At 40.1% G+C, this 24475-nt stretch overlaps 1 protein-coding gene across 7 annotated transcripts in view; it reads left to right on the forward strand.

The window, feature by feature from the left end:
- pde4ca (phosphodiesterase 4C, cAMP-specific a) overlaps positions 1–21341 on the forward strand; it is a 50374-nt gene extending 29033 nt beyond the window's left edge. For 5 of the 7 annotated variants that reach the window (XM_058624855.1, XM_058624874.1, XM_058624901.1 and 2 more), the window contains 15 exons: positions 8979–9170; positions 10372–10416; positions 11057–11093; positions 11681–11754; positions 11886–11938; positions 12347–12459; positions 16754–16847; positions 16953–17125; positions 17225–17323; positions 17510–17674; positions 18140–18239; positions 18399–18553; positions 18922–19044; positions 19153–19335; positions 19452–21341. In XM_058624855.1, coding sequence (XP_058480838.1) covers positions 8979–9170; positions 10372–10416; positions 11057–11093; positions 11681–11754; positions 11886–11938; positions 12347–12459; positions 16754–16847; positions 16953–17125; positions 17225–17323; positions 17510–17674; positions 18140–18239; positions 18399–18553; positions 18922–19044; positions 19153–19335; positions 19452–19958 — 2113 coding nt within the window. In that variant the 3' untranslated portion in view covers positions 19959–21341. The remainder of the gene's footprint in view (positions 1–8978; positions 9171–10371; positions 10417–11056; positions 11094–11680; positions 11755–11885; positions 11939–12346; positions 12460–16753; positions 16848–16952; positions 17126–17224; positions 17324–17509; positions 17675–18139; positions 18240–18398; positions 18554–18921; positions 19045–19152; positions 19336–19451) is intronic. The other 2 variants (XM_058624864.1, XM_058624883.1) reach the window with 1 other exon arrangement.
- Positions 21342–24475: the final 3134 nt, after the last annotated feature.

Genomic DNA, 24475 nt, shown 5'->3' on the forward strand with positions numbered 1-24475 from the left:
GCTCACAATTCAGTATACTGTCATACTGTAAACTCAGTGATATAATTTTTTTTTTAGGAAATTGGACCAATTCCAACAGTATAACACTATTATAGCAAAGGAAGTAACATTTGCTTATATCTGTTAAAAAAAATCATATCAGCAGCTAATTCACTGTGTTAAGTGTATGAGAGGCCGTCCTCCCCTCAGTGCAGGCAACTAAACCATGGTGTGTGAGTTTTTTCCCCAAAGACGAGGCCATGGTCTGAGGTGATGATTACAGGCGTCACCGAGGAGTCACAGAGAATACAGTTCACATGAAAGAACTGGACACACACACACAGAGAGAGAGAGAGAGAGAGTACCTTTGTGTTTATTTTTCTGTCTTTTTTACTTTTTGCTGTTAGTTTAGCAAAATAAACTGTTCAGCCTTAATCACAGAGCGCAGACTTAAAAGGAGACAGTGGCGCCACACACACACACACACACACACACACACACACACACTGGGAGAGAGAGAGTTTAATTTACAGAGCAGCTGTTGGTCAGGTGTCTGCCTGATCATGTGTTTGCAAATGAGCACGTTGGTAGAGTGAAAACTTAATTGGCTGTGTAAAGAAATGCACTCTTTATACTCTGGCACATTCATTTTCACAAATAAACTTTAATATATGTGTGTCGTATAATACTGGTAAACCACGTGCACAGCACATGTGCACTGGGTGGAACTAAACTAAGTAACTCTCCTGTCGTCATCATAGAAACAGTGCAGTCTTTCTCACAACGCTAGCTTTTCTATGTTTTGTCTCATTCTTCTCAGTTTACACAAAGCTCAGTAAAGTGCTTCAGTGTTCCTGCCTCTGTTGTGTCAGCTCCATTTCTTCACTTTCTGTCTTTTTGTTGTTGGGTTTTTTTTCTTTTTGCTTGATTCTGAACAATGGTCATACGTTTATTTCACAGTTACTCAACATCTATACTTAACTTTCACTTATGTTTGGTGTGAAACTACGCCACGTCTGAGAGTACTCTCTACTTTCAAATTCAGTGTTACTTTGCTGAATGCTTTGAGGAGGATCTGCAGCATAAATGCAGCACGGAGCTGTTTCCTTCATGTTTTTTAATCAAGGGGGGATTAGTGAGTAACTGAGACAGAGGCACAAACAGGGAGCGCCGGGAGCCAAATCTAATGTGTTTTTGCCACGGAAAACAGTTCAAAGAATAGGTTGACTTTTTTTTTTTGCAAAACACCTAGATATGAAATTTAGGCACCGCGTCTTTGCGAGATGGAAATGGAAAGAACATAGAGTACATTCAGCAAACGCAGCTGTTTAAACACATTTAATAAACATGACGGCCGATCAGATTGTAGCAGGTAAAACAGATCAATCTGTCAGTTTGCTGCATGGCCAAAAAGAAAAAGATTGTTGTCGCAGGAAAGGAGAGGAAGGACAAAACAAACAAAACAGGGTGGTTCTCCCTCTACTGTACTCTATGTGAGGGGCCATGGCAGAAACAACCACACCAAACCACACTGGTCTGACCTAAATGTCATGCAGCGATTCACACACAGAAAATGTCACCGTGAATTGTTCCCAGTGTGCTTTTAAAGCCATAATGGGACCAGACGGACAGTTTCTATAGTTCACTGTATTCTGTTGAGCTAAACGTTGCTCGCGCCGAGCTGCTCATCACATTAGGACAAAACTGATCCTATAACAGAAACTTACAGAAATTTGCCAATGTTTTGGTGAATGCAAGTAGCCTTCTTAACAAAAAATACTGTATATACTGTTTGTCTTGCCATTTCTTTTTGTTTCAATGTAGAAATGTTACATATCATGTCATTATTACGCCAAATCACAGCATACATTGTTCAAGGCAGTTCACATAGTAAGGACGATACCCTACAATATCGTTTTATTCTATACTGTATGTCTGCTTATTGTCAAGTCATATAAATGATTTAAAATGGTCAAAGGAAATGTAACCAGCAAAAACAGTCGGACACCCCGTGTTCGTCCTCCTGCTGTGTAATACTGAAGAGAACATGAGCTGCACAACATAGTCAAAAAAATCATATTCTAATAACTTTTTATAGATGTCGCATTATTATACAATTTTTGCATCTTAACTGTAATTTTCATGACCACACATGATGGGAGGAATGCAGTTTTGTCTTTTGTCTGTCAGAACTTGTTTTCTGTTTGCGCTGATCAGCTGAATAATGCTTTTGTTTTGTGTGTGACCACTCGGCATATCTATTATATTCCTATTCTATTCTATTCTATTCTATTCTATTCTATTCACTGGATGAGATCTGTGTCACGTGTGATAAATGTTGTAAATATCCGTTGAATAAGTGCCTGCCCCAGTGCAGCAGGTTGGCTTTGGCAAAACGATTTCCACGCTCGGCTGTGTCACAGTAAAGACTTGTGGATGATGAATGAATGCTCAGATGACAGCTTGCTCTGCTTTACAGGCCTCTCTTCTCTTTTGCTCATTTTCTCTCTCTCTCTCTCTCTCTCTCTCTCTCTCTCTCTCCCTCTCTCTCTCTCTCTCTCTCTCTCTTGCTCTGCCCCGTAGCTCCTGTATTTTAATGCTCCACAGATGGGACTGACGTCGCCGTGTCAGGCAGTGACGCAGGCACGGTGTCGAGTATCAGGGCCACTGACAGGTTACCATCAATCACACTTAACTGCTCGCCACCTAAAAAACAAATGTGGGGACACACCTCTCTTTATGTTTTTTTTTTTTTTGTTTGTATTTTGTTTTTTTAAGATAATAAAATGCTTTATAATGCCCAAGAGGGTTGACTCAATTCTGGTCATTAGAACATGGTTTAGGGACTGTAACTGTGTGTGTGTGTTTGTCCATATGCATGTGAGCGTGTCTCTGAAGCAGCTTTGAATGAAACCCAGGGTGTCAATGCAGAGGCTAAATTAGGGTGAATCTATTAATCACATCTGATGGAAGCATGTGTTTCAGCTCATTTGGAAGCTCTGACATTTAACATTTGTATCCTGTCACATTTTTGTTTTGTTTTTCAATTCCGGAGGTACATTGATCACAAACCTCTGTGGTCATTCATACCCAGTGGAACACAGGTTGTCTCAGGTCAAGTAAAGTCAAAACACATTGGTCAATAAAACAAATTCAGACGCTGATTGATTGATATCTCCAGTGTGACGATTTAATATAATTTAGTATAATTGGGTTTTTGCACTGCTTTAAAACAACACATTTCACTGCACACCTTTGAGTCTGGTTAATACTCGTGACGATAATTCACAATATGATTTATAAATGAATCAGGAAAACATCAAACATTGACACAAACTGCTGCGTGATATAGAATACATACATGACAATTGACTGTTGATAAAAGAAATAAAACTTGAATATAAATCAAAAAGATTTCTTCAAGAACCAACGTAAAATAAATTGTCAGTGGTTCATTTTCTATCTCTAACAACTGTAATATCTTCAAAATATGTAATATATTCATTGCCAATAGTGAGATCTCCAGGGTCTGTCTCGTGCAATCCCAGTGAAGCCCAGTAGAGGGTGTCTCTCCTCTTCAGTGACTGACTGAACGGCAGCATCAGACATCACTCACCAACAGTTATATGTGGTGTATTGTTGAAAAGCACATGCAACAGTGTTACTATTGTCATTATTTCAATTCAAACTTTGTTTCAGAGTGTGTTGTGTGTTATTTGTGGCAGTAGCAGGAGAGAGAGACGTAGCGTGTGGGCGAGACTGTGAAAAGACACAAAGACAATGGAGTCAGTTTTGAAGCGCGCCCTCTCAGAGAGCCACAGTGTAACTGTGGGAGCTTCCTGTCGAGGTCATGTGCAGAGAGGCAAAGCCTGGGCACTAACCTTTGACCTCTTAAAAACACAAAATGTCTCTGTTAACATATTTAGAATACTTTTCATAATATGAATACTTAGCTGGTATGTTGTTTTTGTTTTATTAATGCATTTTATTCAGTGCTTTAAAAGGTATGTAAAAGCACTTTACAAATTCAAAAAGTAAAACTGGATCAAACATATGTGCAGTTTCTGAGCAGTTGAGGGAGGTCTGGTGTTTGGTGCTTGGGTTGGGTGAAACATATTTTAGGAGGTCAGTCAGGTAGGAGGGGGCAGGGTTATGGAGGGCTTTGTGTAGATGATCAGGGGGATTTTGTCATGAATTTGTTGTTGGATGAGGAGCCAGTGGAAGTCGATCTCAAGTGATGTTTCAGTCTCAGAAAACTTTATTTATCCCACAATGGGCAATTCAGTTTAACAGCTCCCAGCCATAAAATCAAAATACAATATTGAGTAATGTGATGCTGTCTCTGCGGCGGCAGGATTGGGGCAGTTTTAATACACAGGACACAGAATAATATACCAAGTGTGGTTGTCTGCTGCTGTGGTCCTTCTGCTTCAAGGTTGACCTTCAATTGTTGTTATTTTAATTAATATTGCCTTTCTGTCATTTCAAACCAGTCTAGGCTTCTTTGACCTCTGGCATCAATAAGGCACTTTCTTCCAGAGAACTGCTGCTCACTTGATATTTTTTCTTTTTCAGGTTCTGTGTTAAAATCCCAGTAGGTTAGTGGTCTCTGAAGTTCTCAGACCAACCAGTTTGGCACCATCTACCATGCCACAGTCAAAATCACTTAAATCTTCCCCATTCTGATTCTTGATTTGAACTTCAGGAGATCATCTTGACCATGTCCGCATGCTTAAAAGCATGGATTTCCTTCAATTTGATTGAACAAGCTGTTCAACTGGTGTACCTAACAAAGTGGCTATTTCTGTTGTATTCAGTAGTAAAATACAAATTCTGTCACATACAAACTTCCCTCAAGCCCATGTTACATCTATTGCTGCTATAATGAAATTAGTGATTCAGCTGTTACTTCAATATTCATGACCATTCATCTTATCTGATCTTTTATGTGATGAGACTTTAGTGTATTTACAAGATAAGATAAAAAAATAATACTTTAATATGATGCTATGATATAATACACATGTAAATGCATTACACAACAAATAACATAATAAGTGCTTTAAAAGGAAGACAAAGTATGCTTTTATCTTTCAATTCATTGTTCATTTGGATCCCAATCAGTTGCAACAAGGGCAACAAATATTCTTGCAACTGTATTTATTATTCATACGGTTTGATTTATAAACGTTGTGATTGTTCCAATGGGAATCTTGTGAGGCAGCTTATTGATGCAACAATATAACTACATTGTGTCTGAGTGTGTGTGAGTGAAAGATAAAGAGTCCAGTGTGATGCATAAGTCAGGACTCTGTTCACTACCCTCCACTGAACTCAGCTGAGTGAGAGAGAGCGAGAGACAGATGGAAGAAAACTGGAAGGGAAATCACACGGAGGGAAAGACGTGGGCGATATTTTGATCTGTGGTCTAATTTTAGCTCAGTGTCGCCTTCAAATAGAAACTTCTTCATGAATATTCATGACTGGAGGGAAGAATCTGCTGCTCAGAGGGAGAAGACAGGGATGGGGGAGGTCTCTGTACGCTACCTGAAAGTCTATTTTTAGCTGCGTCGCTGCCTCTTTCGGTCTATTCCCGATGCACATGGAGGCTAAATTTAGCTGCACAGGGACAGAAGCTTGGTGCGAAAACAAAAATAGAAACGGATTTATGGTCAGAGAGCACACAGAGGCAGCAGAGGTGCAACACCATCAGGGAACAAAGGAAGAAAACAAGAGATGCTATAAAGAATGGGGGTCAAGCGCTGAGCTATATGCCCTTGTAGTGCCTGAGAAAGCACGATTTGTGTTCAGTGATGGTACATTGCCATACAGTGATGCTCATCACGTGCATCATTTACATGTACAATCTCAGAATTTTACTATAAACCTCTCATTTAGCCTCACCATACACATGCAGCCAGATACACATTTGTACATATGAGTGTGAGAAAATATAGATCCACTAATATTTTATATGATACTATATCGATTCTTTGATATTGACATATTCTTGTGTGTATTTCTGACAAAAACCTCTGCCCAGTAGTTAGCAACAGGCTTTTAGGCATTAGACCCTTTCTCCCTCCTTTCAGTTTCAAGCCACAGTCACACAAATTGCACTAAAGGCCTTAATGAACGTGTCTCAGAAAAGTTTTGTACTCTCTTCCTCTTCTTTTTGACCTTTTTAACCATGGCCCTGCTCCCTCTCACCCCTCCTCGCCTCCCTCTGACTCGTCTCCTTGGCTGTGTGCGAATGTCTGAATCAGTCACATGAATGGAGGGAAGGCGACTTCTGTTCTGATGTAACAGTAACACACCAATGTCTGGGGCTCATGCAGCATCCTAGCGCTGCACATGAATGAATGGGATGGTTTCATGCTGCTGTTGTTGTGTCCAATTTAGAAGCTGTATTATTCACTCGTTATTCATTAGTCATTTTTCATTCAAATGTGTGTTTCAGTGCTATTTAGGTAAGTGGTGGAATGGATGCAGTAATTAGTTCAATGTATCGGCACAACAATTTACACTAACAATCATTGTTGGCTCGTGATCCTATGAGGTTAGCATTTATAGATTTGAATGGATTATTTTAAAAATATTGTATGTACTGGCATTTATACTCTAACTGAGGATATGTTATAGTGGACAAAAATGTTAATGCCATATCTAAATCCATACAGTGCCCACATTTAAGAGCAGATAGTGTGGTTGTGAATGTGGTAAACATTACAGTTGGCAAACCTTAGCATTATTAGCACTGTGTCTTAGCAAGCTAATGTTAACATTTAGCTTTAAGCTGCTAAGTACACCCTCACAGCTAGTATTTTATGATCAAATACAGATGAAGTGAACATGATAAACATTACAGCTGCTAAACATCATCTAAACAAATATTAGAATCAATTTAGAACATTAAGAACATTTCAGCAAGCTTACATTAGCATTTAGCCCGAAGCTGCTGTGTGCCTAAGAACAAGTAACACTTGTTTTTATTGTGAGTATTAGTCTGTCTTCTCTCATCCCAAATAAGGATTTATTAAATTGTGACAAGGGGTTGTTTTTGTCACAAAGTTCAAACATTTAAAACAAGAGAATAGTATAAATAAGCTAATTCAGATGAGCTAATATGTTTTCTTGTCTTTGTTATCTTTCATGATTTTTAAGCTCCTTAAATGTTTCTCCATAACAAATAAGTCATTAAAACAGAATCATTTTGGTTTGTGGACAAAACAAAACATCATTATTTCCAGGTTTGACACTGATGAATAGTTTTCTACATTTTCAGACATTTTATGGACGGAACGATAACTCGATTAAACAAGAAAATAAAGGAGAGATGAAACGATTATGAAAATACTCGTTAGTTGCAGCTCTACTTTATTGTCTGGTGTAGACTCTCACAGCTGCACAGTGCATATTCTGCCCTTTCTTTAGATGGGCCTCAGATGTTTTTAATTTTAAACATCATTTCCCCAGCATTGGGCTGTATTCATTTTGATAATATCAAGTGTTTTTGTTAGTGTCTGCATAACCACAATCCTCCACGTTGTGCTCACGGTTGTTTTGCCAAAGTGTGGGTTTCTACTCTGTATCCCCAGACTGTTTAGAAAAGGAGAGGTGTTGCCAAGCAGAGCTGCAGACTGGTAGTGTTTCTGGATTCTCATGTCAAACAGAGGGGCTGTGGGAAAATAGAGCTGTGGATCGAGGCCGGCACGTGCCCAGACTGTGAAGAAGAGCCTCATTCTCTCTATCTCTATGCCTTTATTTGGTGTTTTCTCCACTGTCGTGTTTGATCAGGAGGAACCCCCTCTCACCTGAACACTGTGCTATTTTTAGACTCACACTCACATGACCCCACATCAATAAACTGATGCTAAATTTATCCGTGCTGTTCACTCAGAGCCCACCATGCATACCTCCTCCAAATATTCACACTTCCCTTACACTCTGCTGCATGTCATTATCCAGAGACGGCTTAGCACCTTTAATTAAGTGCACATCATGCTGTCCATGTCCTTTTTTTCCTCCTTGTTATGCTAAGTGCTCATGTTGAGTAGTTGTTATAAGTCCAGCGTCAGTATGAGGCAAATATACAGCCATCAGAATTAGAGGCCATTTTCTGTCTCAGGCTCTCAACAGCCTGTCATTGTGGTTCCAGACGTTTTCCCATCACACATTGTTAAATGCAGTGCTCATTTTAGTCTTCTTTGTGCTGATATAGCACGTCAGGTTTGATAAATGCATTCCCACGTGTTTCACATAGTCATATCCTATTTGTTGCCTGCTTAAATGTGTCATTTTCAGCTCTTATTGTGGTCTTTACTGATTTATAATGGTTACACTTCCTTTTCAGTGACACAATTTCCTGTTGTAGAGATAAAATTGGCTGGATTTTCTTACACACTGATGAAAGCCTGTGATATCTTTAGATTGGAGTACTGTATTTTATACTCTAAAGTCAAATCTTTTAAATGGAGCAGACTCCAATTCTGCTGTGTCTGGTTGTGAGCCTACAAGCCTGCCTGAATCTACGAGAGTAACATTTCCATCACCTAATGAAATCTAAGGCTTGTTCATCTGTTCTCATTGAAGTGTATTTCCTGTAGCAATAACTGAGGGCATCAGGTCAGAGTGTGTATTTCTAATGTTTGTCTACTGCCTGATTCCATCCATCCATCCATCTTTGTCCACTCTATCCATCACATGAGAGTCGCGGGGGGCACTGGTGCCGATCCCAGCTGACAAACAAACATCCACTCTCACACTCAATCCTATGGTCAATTCAGTGTGTCTTATTTGCCTAATTCTTAAATCTGCATGTTTTTAGACTGTGGGAAAAAACGAAGAAAACCCACGCACACAGGGAGAACATGTAAACTCCATACATAAAGGCTCTTGTTCTGACCGGGTTGTGAATCCAGGTCTTCTTACTGCAAAGGCAAGCTAACCACTACATCTGATTCCATAAAACATTTTTCTTTCTTTCTTTTTCTCCACAGTTTTGATGTGGAAAATGGATTATCAGTGGGTCGCAGCCCTCTGGACCCTCAGACCAGCCCTGGCTCTGGTCTGGTCATACAGGCCAACTTTCCCCACAGTCAGCGGCGGGAATCCTTCCTCTACCGCTCTGACTCTGACTTTGACCTTTCACCCAAAGGTCCTTCCAGAAACTCCTCCACTGCCAGTGACCTGTAAGTTCATTTCAACCACACTGTTCCATGATACTGAAGCAATATATATTTTCCTTGTTTTATTCAAGAGCATGTCAACCTTCTCCCTACAGAATCTTCCACAGCTTCTCAGTCAATCTCAATTATTCTCACATTCTCCATATTTGAAGACAACAATTTAAAAAAAGTTCAGAAATAACATTCATGACTCTGCTGTTACTTGGTCATATTGCATAAGTTTAAAACTATATTGCTTAGCTTTTAAATGTAGACAAGTGTCTGTTACATTCAAATAATTGGCGAATGAGTTCACTCATCAAACATCAGCAAAAAAATAAATGAATCACTAAAAGTTATGCACCGTGGCTTTAAGTCTTTAGTGTCCCATTTGCTTTGCTTTAGGTCATACACAAAATTAATGGACACAGTGTATATACTGTACTGTACTGTACTGTACTGTACGTTATATGTATGCACTGTGTGCTGTGCTGTGTATATGTCCACTGTCGAATCTCAACAGTATATTCACGAGGGAAGCATCAGACGTCCAAGACTTTCCTATGCAGGGGATTCCAGTATAGAATTACATTAAAATGCCCTCAAACATAAATAAAGACATGTCTTTCTCTACTTGTTTATCTTTCTTGTGCCGAGAGGCTTCCCCATTGAACGGCTCACATGGTTTACTGGTTTTAGGGTTGGCTGCCTTATAAGCAGCAGCAAATAGTTGTGGTCTAAACTGTATTTGCAAATTTGAAAGTAGTCTCTTTGGCATTTCCCTTGAGGGACCTCTGAAGCCAAAGGGCTTCAGTTTAGGTGATGCAGTGCTCGTGCTTTCAATGCCCTGTTTATGGATGTTTCAAAGCAAAGAGACTGATAAGAAGGGTTGTTGTCCGAGGATTTTAGTCTTATATAGGTGGTATGATAGGACATAAAAAAAGGAAAGACAAACAAAAAACAGCAGTACTGTGTACAAGCATCTGCTTCTCTTCGTCAGATGTACTTGGACTGGGTAGTGAAAAGAAAATACTTTTCTACCTGTTATACCTATTTTTTTTATCCTTTTTTCTTTTTTGATTATGAAAATGTTTCAGTTACGTCCCAAAGCTAGGAACCCTTCCCCCCCCACACACGCAAGCTTCATGTTGTCCAAACACCTTTACATTTGTAAAGTAAGCAGCCACAGTTGTCCTCATCGACTCTTACCTATCTGTTTTTTAAGGGAAGAGAGCTTGAAGCACTGGGAAGTCAACTGGTTGTCATCTCGGTGAGAAGAACATGATAAAACTTAGATTTGATGAAAACACTGACTCTGTCCCCCCTGAATTCCTCTCCTGCATTCACTCTAAATGGTTTCATGGCCATTTCCTTCCTCCACCACCACCACCCCTTACAAACATGACTAAATATCCAACACCTCACCTTTGACCCTTGTTGAACACCCATTAAACACCGGTACTGTTAGGTTTGTGTTTGCATGTAACACTTTATCAGAACCAACCAAGTTTAACAACACACTCTGGTCTTATACACCAGCTCATGCCTATGTCACAAACCTCTCTACCTTCCCCAAGTCCATTTCTTGACCAACCCTCTCATAAGCATTGCATGGCATATTTATTTATTTAGTATGTAGCTTCTTTTATTTAACAGGAATTATTTTTAAAAGGGAGCAATGAATGAGAATATTTTAAAAATAAAACATGATAGCAATTGATGTCCACATGATACCTCTTTTATACTGATTTTTTAAAACAAATTTTTTTCTAGTTTTGTTTGTTTAGCACACATGAAATATGAACATGGTTATAGACATCTATGTAGGTAAAGATGGTCCTCCACTCAGTGTTTCCCATGTGTTTGATGCCTTTTTCCTCCTGTGTGTTCTGCTCCGTTTTGTATTGCAGACACACAGAAGACATGATCGTCACACCCTTTGCTCAGGTGAGTGATTTCACACTTAACCCACCTCTGACAATTCACCAGAAGGTCAAATGAATCAAAACATTAGGTTCACTTGTTAGCTGAAAAAACAAATTCTAAACTGCAGACGGTTGGAGACTGAGCTTTACTGCTCCACTGGAACAGCCCTCAGCATTGTATTGGCCCTGCGACAGCATCAGACATCCCGCTGGTGCTGCCTGGCTCTTGCGTGGAATGTGCGTCACACTTGTGCTCACTTTACACTGAGGAAGGAGCAGTGAATCCAATACTGCTGGATCATGCTGTTTAAATTTGCATACTGGCAGAGGGAACTTTTATATGGGTTGAACACTGGATACCCCGCAAGCTCTGTCTTGTATGCTGAGTCAGTGTTTGGCTGCAAATGCAGTCAAAGACGCGACATACTGTGGAGGAGGGCTCGTTTTGGGGAATGCCTCTGTGTGCAGTTTCAGCTCTGAAGATGAGAGCAACGGTATTTGGTTTCAAAGCCTGCTTTGAAAAGCATTTGATTTATGTATTCAAATAGAAGTGCAAATAAAAATGTTACATCACATACAATATGATGAACCACTCTTCATATTTTGCAGGTCCTGGCCAGCCTGAGGACAGTTCGTAGTAACTTTGCCATCATAACTGGCCAGCAAGACCGGCCGGCCAGCAAGTATGTTATGATGAAAATGCTCCTGGTTGCTTGAAGAACTAAATTTTTTTTTTATCTCATCATGTCAGTTGACGATCACAGCTGCAGTTGAAGTCTCTTTACTGACTGTGGTTGTTCTCATGTGTCTACAGGACACGATCCTCAGGAAGCAACCCACCATCCATGTGCAAGACCAGCCTTGCAGGTTGGTGCTGCTATTAGAAGGCTATTATTATTAACTTTCCATAATTCCATAATCACTAGTAGTCAGAAATATGTAGAACATTAAATTAATGTTATTCATTAATATAAAATCCAGTGTGGGAAAGAATTTACATCACACAGTGTAAGAATGCTCCCTTATGAGTATGAATGAATGATTTCAGTTGCATTCATATAAAAGGTAAACATAAAGCAATACTTTTATTAATCAGAATACATTTATTATCCCGAAGGAAATTGTTTAGTAAAGTAAAGTCATAACTGGAGTGAATGTACTTCCACAACACTTCTCCCAAGTCGCTTTCAAACAAGAACGACACAATCGCATCCCAATTTAAGTTACAAGAGCTGAATCCATCCAATAATGCCTTCTTGTGTGTATCTGGTGCAGAGGAGCCACACCAGCAGCTGGCTGTAGAGACTCTGGACGAGCTGGATTGGTGTCTGGAGCAGCTAGAGACGCTGAAAACTCGTCACTCTGTCAGTGAGATGGCATCAAATAAGGTACTTCAACATGAATACACACATATACACACCAGTGGACATACACAACACGCTGTTCAGTTCACATTCACACATTTCAGTGCACCTACTCTGGTTAAGTCATCGTCGAATAATTATATTATGTTGTACAAGTCAGGAGAGACTGAAGTTGCCGCTTCTGATGAAAATGTGCCCAAAAAAATGCCCAGAATTCAGCAGTAAATGTCATTTAATGAAATGATCATTTCCCTTTTCAAATGAAAAGTATAGTAGTATTTTTTATTGAAAATGAGAATAGTAATATAATAATAAAACATGATTTTCATTTTAATACATTTGGACTTGACTCCAACTCTGCAGCACTATGCTCAAGGACTGTGTGTGTGATGTTCTGTGAGTGCATGTAGCTTTTACTGCTCCGTAAACAAAGCTGTACAATCACTTATACAGAGATTATATCATAGAAATATGAATAGAATACCTGCTGATGGGAAGGGGGGATATTCTATGGGAGGTTTATTCCATGAATGAGCAGGGGTGGTTTCATCCAGCCCTTCCCCCCCTCTCATGTCCAGAAAAATGTGAATGAGGTAGCGGGAGCTGAAGATGAAACGGTTGCTCATCCATGCTCTCTATGTGCATCCCGCTACTCTCCTCCTCCTTTTTTCAGAGTAGAGCCTGGTGGTCATGTGATCACATGATTATACCACCCACACAACATACACGTGCTCTTCTTACTAACACAAACACACGGTTCTTATCATCATATACTAAGATGAGATAAGATATTTTGATCTTAACGTGAATTCCTGGTAATATAAAGGTTGAATAACAATAACAATAATAATGATAACAATAAAAAAATAATAAATAAATGATACTTTGCCCACTGGTCCACTTGATTCCCGTCACATACGTTGCCTGCCTGGATACATGAGATACCATTGCCTATGCCACACGCTCACGTGGCGGCAGCAGCAGAGCACTGTAAAGGAACAAAGGCAGACACAGGGGAGGGAATGTTGTTTCTGTATCACTGATAACTGGGTTTTATTTAAATTTAATCTCTCATGACTCCGGGAAGTTTCTTTGAGGAAGAGTAGGCCCACTGAAATATGAACTCAGTTATTACCTCTAATTCACAAACAGCCACCACTGATTTAGTGTGTGATTTCCTGTCCTTCATTGTTTGACAACCAAACGTATTTTAAAAAATAATAATAAATGGCCATGATTATTGGCCTAAGCCATTTTGTGTTCACCCTGATGAAATTCCTAATGCCTTAAATCGTGTTGGTGTTGATGTGATTCAAACAGCCATGAAATATTAAAGGTTTTCACATTTTTCGATTCTCAAAATGAGAAGCACCAGATATAGCGCTGCTAGCTTATGTTTCTCACCCTGATTTTCACATCAACATGTTTGGCTCTGTGATGGACTAGTGACCATCAGGGTGTTCAGGATGTACCCTGTCTTTCACCCTATGCCAGCTGAGATTGGGTCCAGCGTCCCTGCAACCCTCATGTGAAGGATAAAGCAGTAGCAAACAAATGAATGAATGAATGAATGAATGAAAGACACAGTAAATATACTGTAACTCGACAAATACAAAGATTTCCTTTTTTGTGATTTTTACCACCAGAGCATTTTAGTCATTCATTCATTTATACACAGTATAACCAAAATGTATTCATCAGTCTGCAAAAAGGACAATAAAGAATTGGATAGATACAAACCAAGCTGTTTTTTTTTTTAAACAGTCATCCCCATCCCTTATTATCCCCCTTGAACACCAACAATGGAATAGAGAAGGGAACAAGTAAAATAAATAAACAAACAAAAAATAAATGTTATTAAAAACAAAACAAAACTCTAATAACAGTGTTATATACATTAACAGACATTGTGTACAGGAGTTGATAACATAGCATTACATTTTTATTATTATTATTATTGTTGTTGTTGTTGTCTAATAATAATAATAATAACAATAACAATGATGATAATAATAATAACACATGTAGAGCTATGTAGGCCAGTGATAATAGCAATAAACAAATATATACGCATACATGGACACATAGACACAAACACACACATACCCATACACACGCGTACACATACATATACATCAAATAAAAACCACATCACCCAAATCACAAATGCATATTTTGTGATATGTTCTATTTATAACCACATTCATTCATGACGATGGTCAATGTACTCGCATCATTTTCCGGTACGAGGTGTTCTGATTTTATTTTTGGCGTCCCCCCCCCCACTCCGTCCATTCAAAGCTTTTCCTTCATATCTTCTTCAAACTTGGTGCACATGGTGGCTCTCACCACCTCCTCCACTGACACATTCAGCCCTGCCTACTTTGTATGTCCCTCGGCCAATGAGGAACCACCGTTTCTCCCGGTGTTTGCTGAAGCAGGCTCTGGATTGGCTGGTATTCTTAGACTCTTTTTTTTCTTTTTTGGAAGGAGGCGGGGATTAGAGTACCTCGTTCTCCCTCTGTTTACACACACACACTCACTCACACACACACAGAGGCAGTAACTGAGTGAATGAGGGAGAGTCAGTGGGAGCTTCTCAGCCTTGCATCCTCGCATCCCACAGCATTCCCACAGCTGTGCATCCACTCTTTTGTTCTTCCGTGGACTGTATTTTATTTTATGTGTTCAGCTTTGCCCGATGAAAGCTCTCACAGCAGTGACTAGTGGACCACTTGTCCCTGCAGTCTCCTTCTCTGTCGAACAGGACAAACAGAGATTTCTGCTCTCTCACTCAGTTTTATTTTTGCTTGATTTTTCGCTGAAATGCCAGAAGTGAATTATTTCATCCCGATGTTCTTTCAGGTAAGGAAAGGAGAGTGGTGAATATTGGGTGTTGGGGAGGGAGGGAGATGAGAAAGCTCCTGCCTCACATGTTGCCCGCTTTGTGAGTGTCAACTAATAACCAACTAGTTGTCGTGATTCCGCTCATAAGCCTCTGCACTTGTGTGTGACGTGCAACATGTGTGTGCACCAGAGATTGCAGATGTTGTTGATAGCCCCTACTCTACATCTGTGCTGGGTGAAATCCCTCTGTGGATGTGTTTCCTCTCACAAACAAGTGGTTCTCTGTGTTTAGATGAGTTTTTAAGATGGTGAGATGCTTTAATACATTTGTTACAACCTCTCCCATCTCAGGGTAATTCTCTGCATAGTTAGTGTGACGGTTTCTGCCTGTCAGCACAGAGGAGTTATTGTTTTGGGGTTTTTGATGATGATTTAGGTATTGTGTGCCAGATGATCTTCAATCCAGCATATTTGTATTCACTCACCATGACATCTACTACTATTCCACCACATACAATACTTAGTTACAAATACTTGTGTGTCTATTAACTGCAATCCCCCTTATAATGTGGATATGAATTCTGTATTTAATAGATCCAGTGATGCCTTTACTTCCTGTGCAGACTTGAGTGTTTTGGGGTTGGGGGAGTAATTATGTTGTTTTATGAAGTTAAAATCCCAAATACATAGACTGACACACAGAAGACATTGAAAGCAACTGGGGTGAGGAAGCATCATTCTGTCCAAAACCTGCACATGTAGCACTTGTGTCTGCATGTGTGGTTTCATATGAGGCAGCCTTTTCTATCCACATGTATCCAAGCTTCTCGAGGATCGGCAACACATAGAAATATTCCCTTGATGTTCAGTTTGTGAATGACGATCTATAGATTCCAATTCCTTTTCTATCATAGCCGTCAAAGATATCAAAGTGTCCATGGTGGCTTTTATCTAAAGAATAAAAATGACATCAGAAAGGCCACAATATCAAAGGCTTAAGGCCAACAGTTAACTACTTCAGCCGTTAGTATATTACATTGTAACAAAAGTCAAATCTTGCATCAACCATCCGGTCTGTAACGTACAGGACTCACAAAACAGGAGAACAGGTACGAAGATCCTCAAATAGGTGACAAAAGGCATTGGCGCGAGATCAACGTGGGACAGGAAGCTGACAGTTGAGTAGGCATGAAGATCCTCAAATAGGTGACAAAAGCGAAAAAGACTTCGAAATAAGAGGGGAATTTTACAATAAAATGACATGGACAACGGAACATGACACGGCCTAAGCCTGAACTAAAACTAACTTAGCTCTGGCTCCTACGCAGCCTTTGCGTCTAAAACAAATTTCCCTTGGGACAAATAATAAAATAATCCTGAATCTCAAATATATCGGCACAAATCTAACTCATGGATGTTGGGTGGATGCGTGTGCGTGTGTTTGCGCTTGTGTGTGCTTGTGTGTCTCCAGTTCAAGAGGATGCTGAACCGAGAGCTCACCCAGCTGTCAGAAACCAGCCGTTCGGGGAACCAAGTGTCAGAGTTCATCTCGAGCACCTTCCTTGGTAAAACTCCTGTGCTTTATACAATTCAAACACTGTACAGAAACATAAAGTATGTATTTGACTGACAGTCAAAGGTTTAAACACTTACCCGTTTTCATCTGATAGAGAAGCAACATGACATGGACATCATGTCTCTGCCCTCCAAGGAGAAGGACAAGAAAAAGCGACCTATGTCCCAGATCAGTGGTGTGAAGAAGGCTACACACAGCCCCAGCCTTGCCCCCTCCACCATCCCACGCTTTGGGGTCAGTGCCAGCCAGGAAGGGCTCCTAGCCAAGGTATGACGATTTCTCCGATACTTAATTCACTTATTTAACTGCAGCTGGTTCTGTGTGTGTGTGTGTGTCCTTGTCATGATATATAATGTTCCCTGGCAGGAGTTGGAGGACATAAACAGATGGGGCATTGACATCTTTAAGGTCTCTGAGTATTCTGGAAGTCGTCCACTGACGGTCACCATGTACACGATATTCCAGGTGACACATCTATTGTACTTTGCATGCTGTACGTTTCTGCAAAGGCACATACACTTGGTGCAGTTTATGAATAACCAGAGAGTAAATAAATGAATGAGCAACTAACGAATGTTAATGAATTATTTATTATCTTTGCTTTGACTGACTCAAAGTGTGTGATGTGTCCCTTCTCTCCTTCCACTGCAGGAACGTGACCTGCTCAAGTCCTTTAAGATTCCGCCAGACACCTTCATTACTTTCATGATGACTTTGGAGGATCATTACCATGCTGACGTGGCCTACCACAACAACATCCACGCCGCCGATGTGGTGCAGTCTACACACGTCCTGCTGTCCACACCTGCCCTGGAGGTAGAGAAGTCTCTCTGATTCACTAAAAAGAAAAGTCAGACCCCCAAACACACATAAGCACAAACACACACACAAGTTTGCACTGCAGTGACCTCCGTTCACCTGGAAGAGCCTAAACCAGGTCACATAAAACGCAATATGATCTCAAGTGGGCCAGACTGTTAAAATAATACCATAATAACCTATAAACAACAAGATCTCCACATTTTTACCTTCCTAGGGTTAAACTATCCGTAACCTTAACTATAAACAGATTAATGCCTAACCCAGCTTAACCTTATTTCAATTCAAATCTTAGCCCCTAACTTAAAAGAACCCTAAATGAGGAACTGGTCAGTTTTTATGCCAGAAAAAGTTCTTAAGAGCTCACACATACACACACACACACACGCGCACACACACACACACACACACACACACACACACACATACACTGATAGTTCTTAACTGTGTGTGTCTTCCCAGGCTGTGTTTACTGATCTGGAGATCCTCGCTGCCCTGTTTGCCAGTGCAATCCATGATGTGGATCATCCTGGAGTTTCCAATCAGTTCCTCATCAACACCAGTGAGTTAGCGCAGCTCCACAGGGATTATATGTACATGAGTGGGTGCTGATGAGTGTAATTAATGGTGTGGATGAGGTGCCTTTAAACGTTTCTGTCGGGTCGTATTTGTTTAAACAGCGAGGGAAGTGAACAGTTGTGTTTTGCCTTTTTGCCTGCAGACTCAGAGCTGGCCCTGATGTACAATGACTCCTCGGTACTGGAGAATCACCATCTGGCAGTGGGCTTCAAGCTTCTGCAGGAAGACAACTGTGACATCTTTCAGAACCTCAGCAAAAAACAGAGGCAGTCGCTGCGCAAAATGGCCATTGACATGGTAAGTCTCACATGATACATGATAGCACTGTTCTGTCATCAGTTTAAAGGTCCACTGTACAAGAATTAGTGACATCTAACGGATTCTAACAAATCCTCCATTCACCCCTTGCTTTTTAGAAGCACAAAGGGGAACTACAAGGTGTCATTTGAGTACCAGAAAGGATGTTGTAAAAGGCACACTTTGGCTGCAGTAGAAAGATGGTGGCCTCTGTAAAACAAAATGCTATCCAGACACACTTAGGGGTTTTATATTTTATTTCTGCCAAAAAATCCTCCTAAATGTTACAGACTGGGCCTTTAATAAGAATTGTCTTCTTTTCCCACACTGTAATTTGTAATTATTTAATTTCATCAATGTTCCTGCAGGTGCTGGCAACGGACATGTCTAAACACATGAACCTTTTAGCAGACCTGAAAACCATGGTGGAGACTAAGAAAGTGACTAGTCTGGGAGTCCTGCTCCTGGACAACTACTCAGACCGCATACAGGTAAGAACCAGTGTTAACATTCATACAAAAACTGAATGAGAAATGAAAATGAATAAGACAAATCTACTTTAAATTTGATATTCAAACACTGTCCATGTGTCACCGCAGGTTCTCCAGAACATGGTGCACTGCGCAGACCTGAGTAATCCCACCAAACCGCTGGAGTTGTACCGACAGTGGACAGACCGCATCATGGTAGAGTTTTTCACCCAGGGGGACAGGGAAAGGGACAAGGGCATGGAGATAAGCCCCATGTGTGACAAACACAATGCCTCCATTGAGAAGAACCAGGTACTGTAATTAATACATGAAACCTGTTGTAAAGCACTGTTGTCTTACATTAAAACAAAGAAGCCACAAATAAAATGGAGAGAAAAAAAACAAACCTCTTCCTGTTCCTCTTCCAGGTGGGTTTCATTGACTACATTGTTCATCCTTTATGGGAGACGTGGGCTGACCTTGTCCACCCAGACGCTCAGGAGATCCTGGACACATTAGAGGACAACAGAGAGTGGTATCAGAGCATGATCCCCCACAGCCCTTCACCCTCGCCAGAGGGACAGGAGGAAGAGGAGGAGGAGGAGGAGGAGGAGGAGGAGGAGGAGGAAGCCCCAGCAAGTGAAGCTTCAGCACCTGGTTCCACTTCCACTGATAAGTTTCAGTTTGACTTGACCTTGGAAGAAGAGGGAGAGTCAGATACAGAGAATCCACCTGAGGAGGAAGGTAGCTGCACTCGCAGGAGGGAGCCGGAGTTTTCCAGAACTGGTTCTGCTAAGACTCGCCGATTCCCCAAGACGCTCGCCACTGATTCAGACAGGACGTTTTCTTTAGACTCTGAAAAAGATATGGCAGAAGAAAGAGAAACTGACCAGGAAGAGGTCTCTGCGGTAGCACGGATGAGACTTGGCACATAGCACAATTTAAAAGTTCTTCTTTTGGCCTTTTATGTTTATTTGTCTTGGTTTTGGTGCCTGCTCCTTTGTCACTGCACCTTCTCCTGCTCCAGACCAACACCACCACCTTTGGTTTCCGTGGACAGGGTGACAGCCTGGGGTTGTGGAGCAAGGAAGTTTGGGCAGGTGTTGAGAATGTCTGCAGTTTTACATCGCAGTCACTTGCACTGGAGACAAAACTGACTCAGAGAGGACAGGGAGCCAACGTTCTGACCGGTCCTTTGTGTTCTGTGTCTTTCAGTCAGACTTATAAAAAAGGATGAGATGTTTATTTTAGCACCAGCCATCCCAAGATCCACTACACAGAAAGTACCGTCTTCCTTTTGTGGAGTAATTGTGAAGAAAGTGAGGAAGAGGTGAATGATTGTGGAAACGCAACAAAGTCTTGTAAAACGTCTTGCCAAGCTTGCAGTTGTATGGGGACCTTGCTAATCTACCTGTCTTTTTTATTTTGTCATATTTTGTTGTCCATTATTTAGGTCTCTACGCCACAAAAAAAGGAAGATTTAAGTCCAAGGCAGTGTAGGAAAAGTAATGTCACAAAGAAGCTGCGTATAATTGTATGCAGTACACTTTAAAGGTAGCAGACATTATGACACTGTTGTTACACATGCGGAAAGTTTATTACTTGGATATGGTTACAATGAATGGGCCTGCAGTACATATTAGAATTTTCACCTCGGGCTCCTGGCTTATTAAACAATTATAATGTCAGCAGCAGGACTGAGCTGGGGTCAGCGTGGTGTCGTGCAGTCATAGAATTACATCTAAAACAAGATGGGCTGTGCATACAGTGCCCCCAAGTGTCGGCAAGAGGAACTTCTGGAGTTGGAGGCAAATACACTGCTCAGCAAAAATTAAGCAAACACCTAAATCACACATAAAATCTTGAAATTTAACATGACATCTATTTCTGGAAACCCAAAGCGCCAACCAGCTGAATTCTAGAACACAAAGAAAATCTAAGGCTGTGATGATTAAGTGTATGCTTCATTTTTTTTTTTTAGCAGTGTTTAGCATAGCCCTATATGGAAAACACATTGGAAGGTGTGCTTAACTGTACTGGACTACCCGAAATATCACTTTAGTCTCAGCTTTGTTGTTCTTTAATTATCTTTTTTTTGTGTATGCTAATCATTTTTGCTTTAAATCCTGAATATTTGGCACCCATTTTATCAGTTTGCCTTCAAGTTTGGCATTTTACCGTTCATTGCCAGCCCTCATTGTGGTTTGTCAGGACTCGAGCCAAAACATGAACTCGTTGGAGGCAGTAGACTGAGAAACAGTTTGTTACTGATTGTGAAGCAGCCAGTACAAACATCATGCAAAAAAAAAAAAACACTACCTATCCAGAACCATGATTGTTTCCACATAATGTGACAAACACAGGGTCTCCCCCCCGTGACTGAAATACTGATTCTGGTGAATTTCCAGACTGATACTGACAGTGTAGTAGAAGCACGAGTGTTGCACAGAGGGACGTTCCTATCACTGTAACTGTAAAAACCCAGCAGATGACTCAGAGACAGTTTCCTGTGCCACATTTTTTTCTCATCTTTGTCCTCTCATTGATCGATATTTTGCTCTGCGCAGTGACATAATCAATGACAAAACAAGTGCCAAGCAAGCATGATACAACCCGTACTGTACTTTCCATTTTGCCACTGGCTACTTTCCATTAGTGACTGATAAAGTTGGTTGATTGTAGCCAATCTGACCCGTGTGTGTCTCTCTTCCTGTTCAAACAGTAACTTAAACCGATGTCTTAAAACAGTGACATGTTTTCTATGTGTGTGAATGACTGGGTTAACATTTTTGATGTATTTACAAAGAAAGAAAGAAAAATCCAAAGCACTTTCTATGGAACTTTTTCCAGTTCTGCACTTCTGGTACAGTTGAACATGTACAATGTGACTGTTTCACTGTTTTTCTGTTGGCAAATGGCCTGGTAATTGAGTTAAAATGCACAGCCTGGACCACTACAGCTCTTAAAGTTTGGTTTTTGGAGGCACTTCTTTTCTTTCTTCTTTTTTTTATAAATGACTGTATAAAAAGCTCTTCTGAAGTGCATAACATTGGCTGTGGGATTCAGATCATAGAAGGAGTATATGGAATACTTACAAAACCTAGCCTGTGGAGAAACTGATTTCTATTTTGTAAATCAGAAAATAAAAATAAAAAACATTACTGGTCGTAGATAAGTTCGCTGACATGCTGGATTAAAACCTGTGCAATCCTTTCTGTGGCTATGAACAGCACCAAACAGACCAACACTTAAAGATGCCTTTAACATTAAGGACTATTTAACAACAGCTTCATCAGCAGCGCAACAAATGAAGATTCTGTCTGTCCTCTGCCTGTCACTAATGGTATGATTTTGTACATTGTTCGTCATAGTGAATTATGCTCAGTTTATTTATTATATTTCTATTTTATCTGTCAGAAACAAAGGAGGAGAAGACTTTTAGTCTGAGATTTTGTGCTTGTGTGTAGCTTGATGTGTGAGATGTCAAACCAGGACAGATTTCGACTATTACTCAGCCTTTTTCCTCCTCATTTAATGTCATTATGAGTGCAAGTAAGGTTATACATACGCAAACATACGCTTTCACACGTTTCTCTTGATCTAAAAATAGTGGAGTGTCAGATTTCCATCAGTATTTTCTGAAATGGATGACATCTCTCCTTGTCCCCCCCCCCCCCCTCGTTTCTGCTGATCTGGTCAGACAGTCAGCATGCTGATCTGAGATGTTTTTCATGAATAGTTAAGGTAATTTTATCATACAGCTTCAACTGTCATCGCAGATCACTATTTGTTTTAGATTTCAGTGAATATGGGCTATGAACGGAGACTGCAGCTTTGACAATCCGACCTCTGCTGTTTAACTACGGGTGTGTTCGCCCTCTCTCCAACTAGAACTGTATACCTTGCCAATAAAAGAAAATCTTTTCACTCTTTCATGTCTTGTCCTCTGTTTTTTATGACAAAACTCCAAAGGAAAATATAATTGAAATGACTTTTTGTCGTAAATAATTCTGTTCCGTGGGCCACTTAGTTTTGTGTAGTTTTCATCATTTGATTTCATAGGTCACAGTCTCCAAGATAATGCTAATTTAAATTTAAATTTACTCCACCTAATCTGGCAATTTTACATGTACATTTACTTATTGTAACATCCTTGTTAGCATCTTAAACATGTACTTCACAATTAAACCTGGGATTAAATTGTGTAAATGTTAAAATCTACAGAAACAATGTATGATTAAGTCCTGTTTGTTGTATTTGTTCATGCAAAATAACATATTAGAACATGTTTTTTTATTTGAGGTAAATATTTGACATTTCCATAAGTTTTAACAAATGCTTTTGTAAACATCGCTCTAGAACTGGCTGATTTTGTAATTATTATTTTTACACCTGTGTAAGTATTATTTACAAAACCTCAAAAGAAGAGTAAGTCAAACTAAATACAAGCATTAAGCATTGTTTCTTATCTTATCAGTGATACCAAATTAAAGCCCTTTGAACAACTTATAACAGCATTCTTGTATTTAGTTCCTCATTCTCGTCATATTTATTCGCATTCTTTTTTTTGGCATTTCATCTACATGTGATAATATATAGAAATGAAAGCTGCGAGCAGTATTGCGTGGGCTGTCACCCTGTCAACCGGTGGTGCATGTGAAGTTTTGAGCTGGTTGGTCATTGTACAGCAAAGTTACAGGCCACTTCCTGTTTCATGGCCAACGGTTGAAATTTGCCAAAATTTCCAATGGTTACCGTGGCCACGCCCTTTTGAGTCTGCAAGACCTTTTGCTAACTTTTAGTCTAGTATAAATTGACATATTTTTATGTTAGTATGATTAATGAGCTCAGAAGTGTTGGATCATTTACGAAAACATTTAAATTGCCAAGATGGACGCCAAATTCAAAACTGAGTTGAGGCCATGGTTCAAATAGACTTATTTTCTTGGTCTTGGGCTGTGGCATGTTTCCACCACGTTTTTTGGAATTTGGTGCAACTTCCTGTTGGCTTTATCTTACCGGGTTATGGTTTCACCTTTGGGGGCGCTACTGAGCCGTTTTGCACCACTTTTTCAGCAGTTGGGATTTGTGTGCCTCAAAAATGCAATGCAGGAGTTCCAATAGGTCCCTGCACCACTGTTTGACCTCTGGTCTTGCATTTAATTAAAAACAATTAACATGAGATCCCAGAGCAATAAGTGACTTTTACTCTGAGTAAATGTTTTACTTTAACTTGAGTACATTTTTAGACCAGTACTTTTACTTGAACTTAAGAAAGATTGTATCAAAATAGTGGTACTTTTACTTGAGTAGAATATTTCAGTACTCTTTCCACCTCTGCTAAATATATATTGTTATATTTGTATAGCCCGCGACCCTCTTGTGGAGAATAAAGATGTAAAAATGGAGATGTTTACTGTATATAGTTTGTGGATTTGTTATCAATAAACTG

Source organism: Solea solea, chromosome 1, assembly GCF_958295425.1.
Source record: "Solea solea chromosome 1, fSolSol10.1, whole genome shotgun sequence".
NCBI classification, from domain to species: Eukaryota; Metazoa; Chordata; class Actinopteri; order Pleuronectiformes; family Soleidae; genus Solea; species Solea solea.